General features: G+C 47.4%; 1 protein-coding gene across 1 annotated transcript in view; it reads right to left on the reverse strand.

Annotated features, from left to right (window-relative positions):
- Positions 1–7801: 7801 nt before the first annotated feature.
- Positions 7802–14565, reverse strand: part of LOC129144774 (centrosomal protein of 135 kDa-like) — a 30616-nt gene continuing 23852 nt past the window's right edge. The window contains exon 4 of the mRNA XM_054688301.1: positions 7802–7866. Coding sequence (XP_054544276.1) covers positions 7802–7866 — 65 coding nt within the window. The remainder of the gene's footprint in view (positions 7867–14565) is intronic.

Genomic DNA, 14565 nt, shown 5'->3' on the forward strand with positions numbered 1-14565 from the left:
GAATAATGCATGTTCAGAGGATTTTTGTGAAATTTAAATTATATAATGTATGTTCAAGTAATACGTAGTTGATCAAAGATAGTTATTAGGTTTGGAAGTGGTAGTTCAGGGCCTCCCTGGTGGCTCAAGGGGTTAAGTCACAGCTGTCCATAGTCATTGCAGCATGGCACAAGTTCGATCCCTGGCTGACCAGGGAGCTAACTCACATGACCCAGCAGACCTCTCCTGTGTCATCCACTGCTCCCCTCAGCAGTGTATTTCAGTGATCTGCCTGTTCTGCTCCCCACCTGTCTCTGGTGAATCTTCTCACCCTCCTCATCTCTGGCCTGCACCCCAGTTCTTGTATGCATAAATAAATAAATCTTTAAAAAGAAAAAAGAAGTGGTAGTTCATGTTTTTGGATATTACTTAAAGGGAGGATCATATATTTGAAACCAAAGTGGAGTCTACCCTGGCATGAGCAAATAAAACCTTTAAAGACTTTTTGAGAAATGTGCATGCATGCACATGCGTGTGCATATGCACACACACTCACACACACACACACTCTCACTTAGCTGATATAAGAAGGAGGGACAGGGGCCTCCCCTGGTGGCGCAGTGGTTGAGCGCTGGGCTGTGAGGCTGCCCGCAGCCTCTGCAGTGCCGGTTCGTTCCCCGGCCGCAGGCGAGGGTCCCACAAAAAAAATGAGGGACAGGGATTTCAATCTTTGTCGACAGATGTCCCTGGGCAAGTGGCAAGGGTCTCTTATTGATTACCATTGGCATTTATCCAACAACTTCTGTTTGCTTCATTTTTAAAGGCATGAGTGCACATGCGCATCCTGTTTCCCTGGCACTCATGCAGGCTCCTACTATAACAACTGACTCCAATTCTCTGTAAAATAATAAAAGATCTGCTAAACACTGGTTTCATAGGATAGGTCACCCCTATCCTTTGTGACCACTTCCGATAGGCATACAAAGCGGGCATGATCTTAGTGCCTACAGTCATTTTGGTATTAATTTTAAATAGCCACCATTAAAAAATTCTCTCCTAGAACTCATTTGAGGCTTACCTCTGACTTGATTCACAGATCATCATCCAGCACCCCCACCCTACACCCCACATCCTACCTGTCCTATTTTCCCTCTCACCCCTCAGCTTCTCCTTCCTTCTCAGTCACCTGGGCAGCAACTGGCTCCAGAAACAGTTTTCCTGCTCAGGTCTGCTCCACAGGCCGCCCTCTTCCCCTCATCATTTCTCATTTCTCACCGTGAAAACGTCTCCTTTTCTCTCTTTATGGCTTCCTGAGAGACGAAAATAGAGGTAATTTAAATTTGGTAATTACGATGACAATGAAACAACTTTTGTGAAAAGCAGTTTAAAATCCAGGAGTTTCCTGGCATTGACACCTAAGTCTCTTTTCACTTCATTCTGTGGCTACCCCTGCAGGGTGCCTCTGAGCTCCCCCCAGGTTGTCACGAACTACAGGATGTGAAGCAGCTTGCACGTCAGGCCTGTGACTTCTCCCACTGGGAGGGGTGCAGAGGGGGGCACATCAACCACAGTGACTAGATTCAGGCTCCACCTGGCCTGTCCTGCCAGTAATGACCTTCTTAACCCCCTGTGGAATCTTTGCCCTCCCACACTAGGCACCCACCCAGCGCTGGGACTGTCTGCAGAGGCATTAGGTGGCTGGGATCATGGAGTGGGGGCCTGGAGGTGAGTGTGAGATTTTAGCTCTGCCAAAGGCTAGGAGAGAAACCGCCTGTGGGCTGTTTAAGGAAACATTTCCCTCCACCTTTGAAGCGGGGCCTTCTTGAAGACTCCGCCCTTCCTTTATATAGTGCTTTCAGGCTTCCAAAAGTCAGCTGGGATGAATGAGTGCACATGCGCATCCTGTTTCCCAGGCACTCGGCACTCATGCAGGCTCCCACTTAAACAACTGACTCCAATTCTCTGTTAAATAATAAAAGATCTGCCAAAAACTTGTTTCAGAAGGAGGATACGGGAGGCAGAGAATATCGAGCCCACCTCCCGATGGGTGCCATCTGTTCTCATTAGACGATGCTGTGGAGGGAGGGCCTCCAGGTGCTCAGAAGAGGGCCTGCTCCAGCCAGCGTTAGGCTTTTGGGGACTTGACATTATTATTTTTTTTTTTGTTTTCTTTGGTTTTGTTTTTGTCTGGCAGGCACAAAGAGAGACTGTCCCTATGATGCTTCACCATTTTCAGAAATGAAGTCCCTAAGAAAGTCTCATTGGAGAGGGCTTATGGTGGCTCCTTGACACACGCCGCACCACCTAATTGATAACAGAAATGTTACAGAAGTTGGGTGGCAAAGTTGGTGTGTGCACAGCCATAGTTTAAAAAGGGATGCATGGATCCTGGGGACGGCGCCACCCCCACTGTGTCCCCTTCCCCCCTTGCAGCTATCCAGTCTGGAAGAATTTTATTTAGGAACCTACATTCCAGGAAAAGCCAGATCTATTCATTGTCATCTGCATTTAGAAAGTGGTCATAATTCCTCTGAGAATCATGGTGGGGGTTGCTCCAGAAAATGTGCTGGAAATCCTGCTGATCAGAACTCCTCTGCGGGGCTTGTAGACCTCCATGTTGCAGGTGTTTTCTCCTGGAGCATGCCCATGGGGTCAAAAATCTATTCCCATGATGATATTCCATCACAGGACCTCTTCTGCTCTTCTGTCACATAGTAGGGAAAGGCAGATGAAATAACAAGAGCACTTGGCTCCCTCATTTACATGATAGTTCTTAGATTTTATATTACAGACTTTGCCTACAAGGGTGGCCAGAGGCTAAAGTGACTTCAGTCTCCTGTGGTGTCCTCCTACTCTCTTGGGCTCTCTTCCTGCCTGTCTTCCATGCCCTCACCAACTCCAGTTCTACTTCCCCTCAAGTGCTTGGCGTGAGTATCCCAAATGTCAGCTTATTCCTGCTAAAATGTTAGCCTGATGTTCAGATATTCTCATGGGGGGATATTTACATTTTAATAGGTGGCTTGAATATGGAAAAGCTTCAGGCTGAAGCAGGAAGTCTCCCTGGGTGAAGACAGTAGATTTTGGATGTGCCTGAGGGTGCCTGAGGTGTGAGACGTTTTCAGTTCCAACCACATATATTCCATGGAACTGGCCCTTCTTGCTCTTTTTGGTTCCCAAACTTCAGAGTGTATGGCACCTCACATACTCTTGTGGGGCAGAAAGGAAGCCTTTTATAGGCTGGTGGGGAAGAAAGCAACACTTCTTCCAAGTACTGGAACTCAGCCATTCCCAGGGAGCAGCGGCAGCGCTGGGGAAGCCAGCTGCACCTGCTCCTACACAGCTGGTCCCGCCTCTTGGTGGCTCCACTTTCCATACTTTGATATTAAGATGGGGAGAAAGCACTAAGCATTCCATAGAAACCTTGGCTCCGTACTCACTTGTGATGTGGGGCAGTGAGCCAGGGAGTCCCGGGAGGCAGGGGTCCTAGTCAGCGTTTTCAACTTACAATTTTTTCACCATATGATAGGTTTATCTGGACATAAGCCTGATGTCGTTTTTGGAGATGTCGTTTGGGTTCGGAGAGTGGGGTCCTTGTGTTCACTCTGGGAAAAGTTTCACCAGAGCTCCCCTTTTCACCAGCACCGGTGAGTTCCCAGGTGAGTTTCTCCATGACATAGAGACATTAGTTATATCCCCACCTCCAGCTCCTGGCATTGTGTGAGCCATGTTTCTGATCTTGTGGTGCCTCCTTTCCAGCTTTTCTAATCCTTATCCTCCGTCATGCCCATCATAAATAGAGGAAGATCTGTGTGAGGGAGGGGGTGGCTTAAGAGATCTTGTTCTTAAAGCACAGGGTGAAATCTTGCTTTGGAATTTGGGGTGAAGAGGCATTGATGTGGCCCCTTAGAAGAACTCAAAGACTGAGAGTGGTGTTTCTGTTCTGAGCCTGGGAGCAGCTGGGGGGGGGGGTCAGGGAAGAGAGGGTTGGGGTTGCTAGGGGTGCCATCAGCAGTGACTGTGCTGTTGTCTTGTCAGACTTAGCAAATCTGCATAAAGTGTCCAATAAGTTTGAATTTCCAATAAACGATGAATACTTTTTTTTAGTATGAATGTGTCCCACAGGTGTTTGTGACATAGTTATACATGAAATTATTATTTTGCATATATTGAATTCAAATTTAACCTTTTATACCATATTTTATCTGGCAGCCTACTATCCACTAGCCTTTGCAATTCCTTGTATATAGTTGTAAGGGGCAGGAAGACACTAAGCGGGTTTTCTGATCCAGCAGACAGGGTAAAGAAGGAGTCCTGGAGAGTCCTTGGTGGCTTTTGCAGGCTTTTATTGGGATTTACTGGGTACATGGCAGGTAGGGGTGCCGGGGGGCCGGCAGGCCTCCTAGCCCCCAGCAAGTCTTCACTCTTTCTGGGCTCTCCAGCCTTCTCTGGCGTTCTCTGGTGTTCTCTCTGCTTCTCTGCTCTCCTGCTTCTGCTGGCATCCCTGTGACGCCGTCCTTAAAAAGCCCAGTCTTAGCCCAGGTGAATCCATCTACCTATGCCCACACCCTACTCCAGGTGCCCGCCATCAGGCATGCATTCAGGACCGCAAGGATCCATCATCTATCCTGATGGCGGGAGGGCGGAAAAGCCTGATGCTTTTTACCTTACCCTATAATATTGTTAATAATTTCTAAAATAGATAAAATTATAACTTCTACAAATGTAAGAGGAACACATGTCAAAGATGTTTAAAAACTCATTGATTAATAAGAGAGCCAGTAAGATGTTATAACTGGTTCAAAGGAGAATTCAGAACACACGCCACACCCACACATACACATGTACCTGCAGACTGTCAGGAAATGCTGAAGTGAATTAGTTAATAGATGCTAAACTAGCCATATTCATTGGGCTATTATCAATTACACTTGTAGGGGCAGGAACACACAGAGCAGGTTTTCTAATCCATCAAACAGGGTAAAGGAGGAGAGAGTGCTGGAGCCCTCGGTGGCTTTTCAGGCTTTTATTGGGATATACCAGGTACACGGCTGGTAGGGGTGCTGGGGGGCCGGGAGGCTTGCAGGCCTCCCAGTCCCCAGCAAGTCTTCACTCTTCTCCGGTACTCGCTGGTGGTCTCTGCTTCTCTGCTCTCTCGGTTCTGCTTCTGCTCCTCCATTCGTTCTTCTGTTCATTCTTCTGGCATCCCCATGATGCCGCCCTTATAAGCCCAGTCTCTCAGCCCAGGTGAATCCCATCTACCTATGCCCACACCCTACTCCAGGTGCCCGCCATCAGGCATGCATTCAGGACCGCAAGGATCCATCATCAATCCTAATGGCGGGACGGCAGAAAAGCCCGATACTTTTTACCTTACCCTACAACAGTCTATTGGGAAAAATTAATTTGCATTTCCATGGACAAAAATCATCTGCAGTACTCAGTTTTCTACACTTGCAATAGTTGTAAAGTAGGTCAAAGATAATGAAAGGCACAGATAATTAGGAAGGGTGTGTTAGAACATCCACTAATCATTTTTGCCTAGTTCAAAATTATTCATAATTTCTCCTGACAGCATCACGCGCTCTCCTGTTTCAGGGCCTTTGCACTAAGGGGCACTGGCCCTTGAGTTGTCTTGTCCTTACTTACCCTTGATAACTCTCAAGCATCATTACCTCTGGGAATCCCTCTCTGACCCTTATTCTAGAGGATCCATGGCAGGCCTCTGCGTGGGACAGAGCACTAGGTGACTTGGCTTTTGCGTCTGGCCCTAAGAAAGACCCTGGCAATGAGGATAAGACAATAATAGCAATGTTGTATTCAGGAGCTATGCTTTAAATAATCCTTTTCCTTAATAGCTTTGCCCCTGGCGTGTGACAGGTGTTTACATTATTAAGTAAAGGCGTTTAAACAGCGACCTCCTTGGTATAAGGGTGAAGGAGATTAAAATCCAAGCAGTGCTCCAGCCATTTAAATCAATGAGACTTGTCAGATCTGTAACACATGAGCTACTTAGAGGGCGCAGGCACCTATTGTTTTTGAGCTTCGACTAATATCTCAAATGCTCGTTCCTTCAAAGTCTGGTCAGACGCTGGGATGCTCATTAAAGGCTGGTTTGGCCATGGCCTCTCTCCCTTTGGAACCAACATTATTTAATAGTTTGCTAAATGTGTACCAAGTAGTTATGCAATTAAGGGAAGAGCAGATCTGTGGTTGATTCCTGCTTATAGAAATGACCTTTCCAGAATCCTAACAGTCAAGTCCCTTAGCTAATCAGCAGGGACTTTGAATGCCAACCCTTTTCCACTAGGGGCTGCTAGCCCAGGCTGCTGGGCTTCACCCCGAGTCTTCCTTTCTTGAGTTGTGTCCTCCTGGTCATTAGCCACAATACCAGCAGCCTCACATCCACCACACTGTTGAGGAATCAAGTTTGTGAGACTTAAATTTCTTTATTTTTAAGCTATCACCATGCATTGGAAACTTCTAGATTCTCAATATTTGGCAATGGGGAAAAATCTCCATGCCAGAGAGCAGTTAGGATTTAAAGATCCAACTCTTATGCCTCAAGATTTATCTTCCCCATGGGGGTCTCTGGCTAATTTTTTCAGGCCAGCTAGATACAGGGGACACTGATTCACTTGTAATGCTTCGATTCTAAAGGGGGCATTAGATACTTCTTCAGAGCCTTGGGGTTCACAGCTGAGTCAGGCTGCCATAAAAGGAGTCATGTCAGCTAGACGTTACAAACTTCCTTCTAGTTTTGAAGCCCCAGCTGTGGAACTGCTGGTCTAGCAGAGAGTGAGGACCACCCTCCCTGGGTGGTCTGAGGACATTGTCCCAGGCAATTTACTTTGAGGATGTTCTTTACCTCAGAGGAATGGCCTCCTTCTATTCATAGGGGTGAGGTGAGGCTGTGGTCCCTGGTTTCTACAGAGCTTGGTCAAAATTTGACATCAAGAGCTTCATGCTGGAAAAGGATATGTGTACTAATACCTGGCCACTCACAATATCGGGACTGGCAGCAAGGGCATGGCGTAGGTCCTGAAAGCCTGTTAGAAATGTAGCATCCTGGGCCTCCATGGTGGTGCGGGGCAGCGGGTTAAGACGTGGCCTATGAGGCTATCCACAGCCACTGCAGCACAAATTCGATCCCCGGGCAGGGAGCTACTCAGGTGGTGTAGCAGACCTCTCCTGGCTCTCCCGCTGCTCCCCTCAGCAGTGTATTTCAGTCAGTCTGCCTGTTCTGTTCCCCACTCTATCTCTGGTGAATCCTCTCACCCCCACACTTCTGTCTTGTACCCCAGTTCTTGTGTGCATAAATAAATCTTAAAAAAAAAAAGAAATGTGGCATCTCAGGCCCCCAGACCTGCTGAAACAGAACCTGCATTGTAACACGCCCCCTGGGTTTCAGTGGGGTGCACACTGAAGCTCGAGGAACACAGATACAGCACTCACTGGCCATTTCTCCCACCTCTCTCTGCCACACTCTGCTCAAGATTGGCTCAGGGGAGACAGTCCTGTGACATTCCTGTCCCTTGCAACTAAGGAGTCACCTTGACCCTGTGCGGATTTTCTGGATCATGGCCGAGTGACTGGTGGTGGTGGGACTCTTGAATTTCTGAGACTGTTTAAGGGAAGAAGGAATGTTAAGGAGCTCCTCCTTGGAGAAAGGGGATTATAGAACCATGTCTTGGGCTGTGCAATGGCACAAGTGAGTTTGCTTCCTTCCACGGTTGCTGTCAGTACTCCTGATGTCATCCTACTGCTGTGTGCAGGTCTTCAGGGGGCCTGAGGCAAAATCAGCCCCTGGCAGCAGCTTTCTAGACTAATCCTGCTCAAAGTACATGGGAGTCTCCCAGACAATGCGACACTCATTCAGGTCAATCAATTCTGCAAACAGTCCATTCAATAAAAGCAATGTCTTGTGGGTGTTCAGCTGCTTAGTTTAGTTTCCACAGCAAGTTGGAAGTCACCTGTAAATGCAGGTATTGAAGGAAATCAAGTATTCACAGAGGCAGTAGAAGCCCAGTGTCCCCCAGTTGCTACCTCTGTGACTGGTGGCAAGTGTTTACCCTCCTGTAGGGGCAGAAACTGGACACTGAGCAGGTTTTCTAGGATCCCATGCAGACGGGGTAAAGGAGGAGTCAGAGTCCTCAGTGGTTTTTTGCAGGTCTTTTATTGGGATTTACCTGGTACACAGCAGGCAAGGGTGCTGGGGGGCTGGCGGGCTGACAGGCCTCCCAGCCCCCAGCAGGTCTTCACTCTATGGGCTCTCCGGCCTTCTCTCGGCTTCTGCTTCTCTTGGGCTTCTTTCTCAGCTTCTGCTGGCGTCCCCATGATGCCGCCCTTAAAAAGCACAGTCTTAGCCCAGGTGAATCCGATCTACATCTGCCCACACCCTACTCCAGGTGCCCGCCATCAGGCATGCATTCAGGACCGCAAGGATCCATCATCTATCCTGATGGCGGGAGGGCAGAAAAGCCTGACCTTTTCTTTACCCTACACCTCCCCAGTCTCTAGTTTCTCCATTTTAAAATTGGTTCTCAGAATGGTACTCTACTTATGGGTGTGTTATAAGTACCAAACCTAGTATTCACCCTGTAATACTCAGATTTGAAGTCATCTTGATAGGAGGTAAGACTTCTGTTTCAGGAGTGGAAGGAATCTTGAAGTCACCTTATGGAAAGGGAATGAGAAAGGTAAAACCACAAAGATGAAAATAGTTGCTGTTTTCATTTTGCCAGAGTTGCATGGATTCCAATTCTCAGACTGTCCTTTGTTGTTATAGTTCAGAGCAAGTGTAACTTCTCAGGGATGAAATATTAACAGGGAGAAGGACTGTGCCTGCCACAGGTCAGTGGGAGGTTACAAAACTAGTTAACGTGGAAGATAGAAGCATGTAGCTATTGTGGCAAAATACCAAAAGATCTGAAGCATCACTGGTATTGGAAAAGAATATGATGGTTGATTTGAAACCAGGACCCTGGGGTCACCTGCGCCAGAGTTGCTGCCTATGGGCAGCCCCTCCCCTGGTGTTGGGCCCCTGAGGCTGCTTGTGAGCAGTGCAAGCAGCAGTGGGTGGGGTGCATTTTACCACCTGCCACCAGTGGGCCCCATGGGGCTCAGGCTGCAGGCAGAGGCTGCAGTGCTGGGGGTGGGGGGCACAGTGTTTCCCCTAGCGCATTGCCCAAGGGCATGCAGCCCCTGATTAGTGATGTAGGGAGGAGAATGGGGCCCCACAGCTCCCTCCAGCTGCAGGCAGTAGAGAGGCCCTTGGATTTGGTGCCTGGATCATGGAATGGAGCTATCAAGTGTGGGCTATTAACTGGTGGGTGCTAAGTGGTCCAATCAGCCTTAGTATTAAAAACTGTCCAATCAGACTTGTAGGTGGGGGCCCTGAAAGAGGATAAGGCAGGTCAGGAGCCAGCTTGAGAAGGATGCTCACTGGGAGAATCTGTTCCTGGCTTCCAAAGAAAGAAGCAACTAGTAGCTGACCTCTGAAGAAAGAAGCCGAAAAGCTTCTCAGAGGCAGGCTGGCTGTATCTGCCCTCCGGCCTGCCTCTGACACCACCTGTACCGAGCATCAGGCCTCAGGCCTGGTGTCTCAAAGAGCTGTTTGTTGTTGGTGTGGGCTAACAACTTTCCAAGAGCTGTACTGGCCAGTGCTGTCTGGCATTGTTGACAGGTGATCAGCACTCCGTGTCTAGGTCACCTCTGAGAGCTGTTAACACAGTGTTTCCGATCATCTGGCTTCACATCCTGGTGCTGCCTCTGTTGCTGTCCGGCCCAGCGTCCGGTGCTGTCCATCCCGACCTTCAGACTGTGGCTGTGGGCTGTTGCAGTGTCATCAGGGACCCTGCCTGTGAGTGCCTCCAGCTACAGTGAGTTGGACTGTCCTTTGCACTGCTCTAGCCCTGTTGTAACCCTCTGAGCATTCTATTTCAGGTTCTTGATGGGCAGGAGGAGGTTGCTGGGAAAGAGAAACACACAGCTAAGTGCCGCCTGTATTATAAACACCAGGTGCTGTTGTTGATAAGTGGTGCATTTAAAAGTGCTCATGTGCCCCCATGGGCTGCACTTTACCCCCTCCCCCCGCCCCTTTTCTGTTTGACCTTCCCATCCCATCTGCCTGGTAGGAGGATGCTAGAGGGCCGGAGGGGGCAGAAAGGATTTTTAAAATTTTTTATTTGTGTGTCGAACTGGGTTGTAGGTCAGAGATGCAGGGGGTGAGAGGATTCACCAGAGGCAGAGTGGGGAGTGGATCTACTGAAATACACTGCTGAGGGGAGCAGCGGCCGAGTCAGGAGAGGTCTGCTGTGCCATATGTGGGTCAGCTCTCTGGCTGGGGATGGAACTCCGGCCTTAGTGGTGAGCATGCTGAGACTTAACCTGCAGGCCACCAGGGAGGCCTGGCAGAAAGGAATTTTGAGAGGCACCACCAAGCTTGCAAAGGACATGTACTTTCTAAGGAATGTTCATTCTTGCAGCTCAATTCCTGGGGCTTCAGTAGCTCACAGCTTTCCATTGACAAATGGCTTTAGGTGAGGAGATCTTGTGGCCTTGCAGATACTGCACACACACTTGAATTTTTTACTCTGGAAGCGAACCGCTGCAAGACGAAGTTAAAAAAATCTCGCTCTCTTTTCTCTCTGGGAGAAGATAAAGACACAGAGAACGGGTGCTAATTGGCAGTCATCTGGGCGCCTTCAGATGATCTGTTTTCCTTCTGCGTGGAGCTCCCGCTTTGGGTTTGCTGTTCCTTTGATCTTTTCTCTGTGTTCAGGTACCCCTTTGTGCCTATCTGAATCATGTGTAACAAATCATCTTAATTACTTCAGGTCTGGCTTCCTCCTTCAGTTCTCGTTTTCTGAAATCCCTGCAATGGTTACCAAATAAATTTGTGTGGCTCTAGCCCTTGAAACAGCACGCGGGTGTCAGCTGTAGCGAAAGGAATTTCAAAGTTAGTTAAAAGGCACAGGAGGAGTGAGGGAATTGAAGGAGACCCCCCATGGTTTTCAGCCTGGAGATGTAAAGCTGACTGTACTCCAAGTCCACGTTCATTGCAGGGCAGAGCCCGTATACCTTTGCCTGTAGAAGAGAGAATAATTAATGCTGTGTCTCCTTGGCTTGGTATCCAGAGCCTGGCTTGCACCAGTGGTGCCCCAAATTTTGTAGAAACACAGCCTCTTAGAAAGCCCAGGCGGGCCCAGAAAAGGGATGGAGGTGATGGTCTGCTTTCATCCACTGGGGCTCCTGGCGTAGCCAGAAGGCGGTCCCAAAGCAAGGCAGAGGGTTCAGGAAGTGGGCCAACTCCGGGGACCTGTTGCTGAGTTAGGGCCAGGTTTTGTGGGGCTGCATTTTAAGCGGGCCATTCTGAGTGAGGGAGCTCTGGCAGCAAGGTGCTGAGGCAGGCCAGGCTGTGCTCCTGTACGCTGTGTGGTCCAAGGGGAGGTAATTAGGAGCAAGGAGCTGAAACTGTGGAAAAGAAAATGTAAGTGGGGCAGCACAAAAACCTTTCTGACAGTGACGTCTATTAGCCGATGGCATCCTCTCCAAGGGGGAGTTGCGAGAGACCCATTGCTGGAGGTATTTAAGGGGCCCTTCTCAGGATCGGGGCCTTGCCAGAACCGTCTTGAGGCTAATTGCTTGGGCCCCGCCCCCTCTATGTTGGAAGGACCACACTTAACATAGATTCCTTCAGTGGAACTGTTCCACAGTGGGGTGATTTCTGCCAGCCAAGGGAAGGTGCTGTGTGTGCAATGTCTATAAATACATGCACACCCCACTCAGGTGTACCAGGCACCGTTCACTCCTCCAAGAGAAACTTTGAAAGCAAAACTATCATGGTTTACAAAATATTTTTGAGCAGGTCTTTGAGGCTGAGGTTGAGGTAGAATTACTGAACCGTCACGCTGAATTTTTAAACATGATGATGAGAAAGGTTTGGGCCTATCAAGTCGAAAGTATCACTCTCCCACCCCCTCTCCCGGAAGGTCTTAGTGTCTTGGGGGATTTGGGGGTCACCCAACTAATCAGGAAGTAGTTTCTCTTGAGTACTCATCATAATTCTTTTTATTGGTTCTCTTCACAAAACAGGGCAGTGTAATAGGCACCCTAGGGAGGAAAAATGAATTAGTCTGTGCCCTGATTGCCAGAACTTTGTAACCTCTTAAGTCCTTTCTCTCCTAGGCAGGCAGTTGTTTAGAATGCAAAGCTGCACTAAGTAAACAGCTTGAACTTGTAGTTGCTTTGGGCTCTAGGTCTCCCTTGATCTCCTAGCCTTTCAGTTCTTAGATCTGTTGACAGCTTTTCACAATATGGCTCATGTTCACTGGCTACATCTGATATTAGATGATCAGGAACTCATAGTTGGATAATTGCCATTGTGTGACCTCCCTGTCTTTATGCTTGTTTCGTCTCATGCATCCTTCCAGGTCCTTAGCCAGGTCCATTCTGGAAATCACCTCATCATGACATGCACTTTGCAAAACCTGTCAATGGCTCTCTATCGCTTCCAGGGCGGTTGCCGGTTGGAATGAACAACCTTTTCTACCTTTATAAATGGTTGGTTCTAGAAATACTGTGAGAGGGTCGGATCTATTTATTTCAGAAATTACCAGCTTTGGCATTAAAGACTGGATTTCCTTCTCATGATTTATGATTTTAAATAGCTAAAAATGGACATTGATAATCAAGTTATGACCTGAATCTGTTATCTTTTTAAGCTCATTTTCTTCTATAAGATAAGGGGCTTGTAGTAGAACAGTGCTTTTCAGCCCAGGAGCATGTCAGCATCATTTGGGAATTGTTATGAATTATGGAAACTTGGGTTAGAAGTTTTGAAAGTGGGGTCTGGTTGTCAGAATTTTTAGAAAGCTGCTCTGATTGCTCAAATGTGCGGCTATTGGTGGGAATTAAGGCCCCTGTCAGTTCAGACTTTGTTTTGGTTCCAAAGTGCTGGAACTCTCTGGATCAGCTGGATGCTTCTTATCTAGATGAAGTAGGATACTTTTAGTTAGGCTCATGTTACAAGCTCAGGTTCAGATCAACACTATTCTTTGTGGCCACTGTAACCCTCCCCCCAAAACCTTGTTCTCTGATTCCAAAAAAACCCTACTCTAATTCAGCCAACCTGCAAATTTTTATCATGCTACCACTACATGCCAGACATCGCATTCTAGACATCAGGGTAGTAACAATGGTGAGTGGGGCAGGTGAGGAGCCTGTTCTTATGGAAGGTATATTCTAGAACCAGGACTGAATCGACATGCATCTCCTCTTTCTTGTTTGAATATCTTAAATTTTCAACCATATTCTGGTTGTACATTCTGAATTTATTTTCAGGGTATCTACATAGAGTTTGCTTTTATACTTGTTTTTCTTTCAGCTGTAGAAAACTACTAAATCAGATAAGGGATAATGATTGTGAGTACAACATCTAAACAGTATTATGGTGCCTCCATATCAGGTGGATTACTATCCTTTTATAACTAAAGAGATGGAGGGAGCTAACCATTTGGATGCATATATTTTGCTCTGTGTATCTGTTAATTTTCTTAAAGCCTTGGTAATTTTTAGATAATATTTGATTTCTCCCTTCTGCTATAGTCCCCATAGTTCTCTCACTACATCAACTGTGAACCATCACCATAATCCCTTTTGCTCTTCCCTCCCCTGTTTTGACTCCTCTCTCTCCTACCCTGCTGTCTGCTTCTGATCTATGGTCAGCTGGTGAATTTTGTCTTTTTTTCCCCCCTGATACTTTGTTTGGTTTCCCTATATTCTGCTTATAAGTGAAGCTATCTGGTATTTATCTTTTTTTCTCCTGACTTATTTTGCTTAGCATAATCCCTTCCAGCTCCTTCCACCTTGCCACAAATGGCATGCGTTTATCTTTCTTGATTGCTGAGTAGTATTCCATTGTGTATATATACCACAAATTCTTGATCCATATATCTGTTTGGGGGCATTTAGTTTGTTTCCATATCTTAGTTATTGTGAATAGTGCTGCAGCAAACATAGCAGTGCAGGTTTCCTTTGAAATTAGTGTTTTTGTGTCCTTTGGATAGATCCCTAGGAGAGGAATAGCTGGGTCATATTGTTCTGTGTATTTAACTGTAAGTCATTGTCTTTGTAGTGGACACCTGTTGTGGCTAATATCACTCCTTTACTCTCTTGTTAAATATTGGGAGGAAGGCCTCCCAGGTGGCGCAATGGTTGAGCGCTGGGCTGTGAAGCTGCCTGCAGCCTCTGCAGTGCCAGTTCGATCCCCGGCCGCCAGCGAGGGTCCCACATGGCACGCAGACCTCTCCTGCCATGCCCACTGCTCCCCTCAGCAGTGTAATTTGTCAGTCTGCCTGTTCTGTTCCCCGCTCTGGCTCTGGTGAATTCTTTCACCCTCCTGTGCTTCTGACTGTACCCAGTGCTTGTATAAATAAATAAATAAATCTTACAAAAAAAAATTGAGAGGAGACAATATTTTCCATCCTTCTGGTGTGTGTAGGGACATCTTTAGAATAAAACTCATGGCTCCTCTACTCCCTGTATTCCCCATCTTCCTTGCCCAAAGGGAGAAGAATGATTGGTGCA

This window comes from Talpa occidentalis, unplaced genomic scaffold, assembly GCF_014898055.3.
Source record: "Talpa occidentalis isolate TD23 unplaced genomic scaffold, MPIMG_talOcc4v2.1 talOcc4.6, whole genome shotgun sequence".
Lineage (NCBI taxonomy): Eukaryota > Metazoa > Chordata > Mammalia > Eulipotyphla > Talpidae > Talpa > Talpa occidentalis.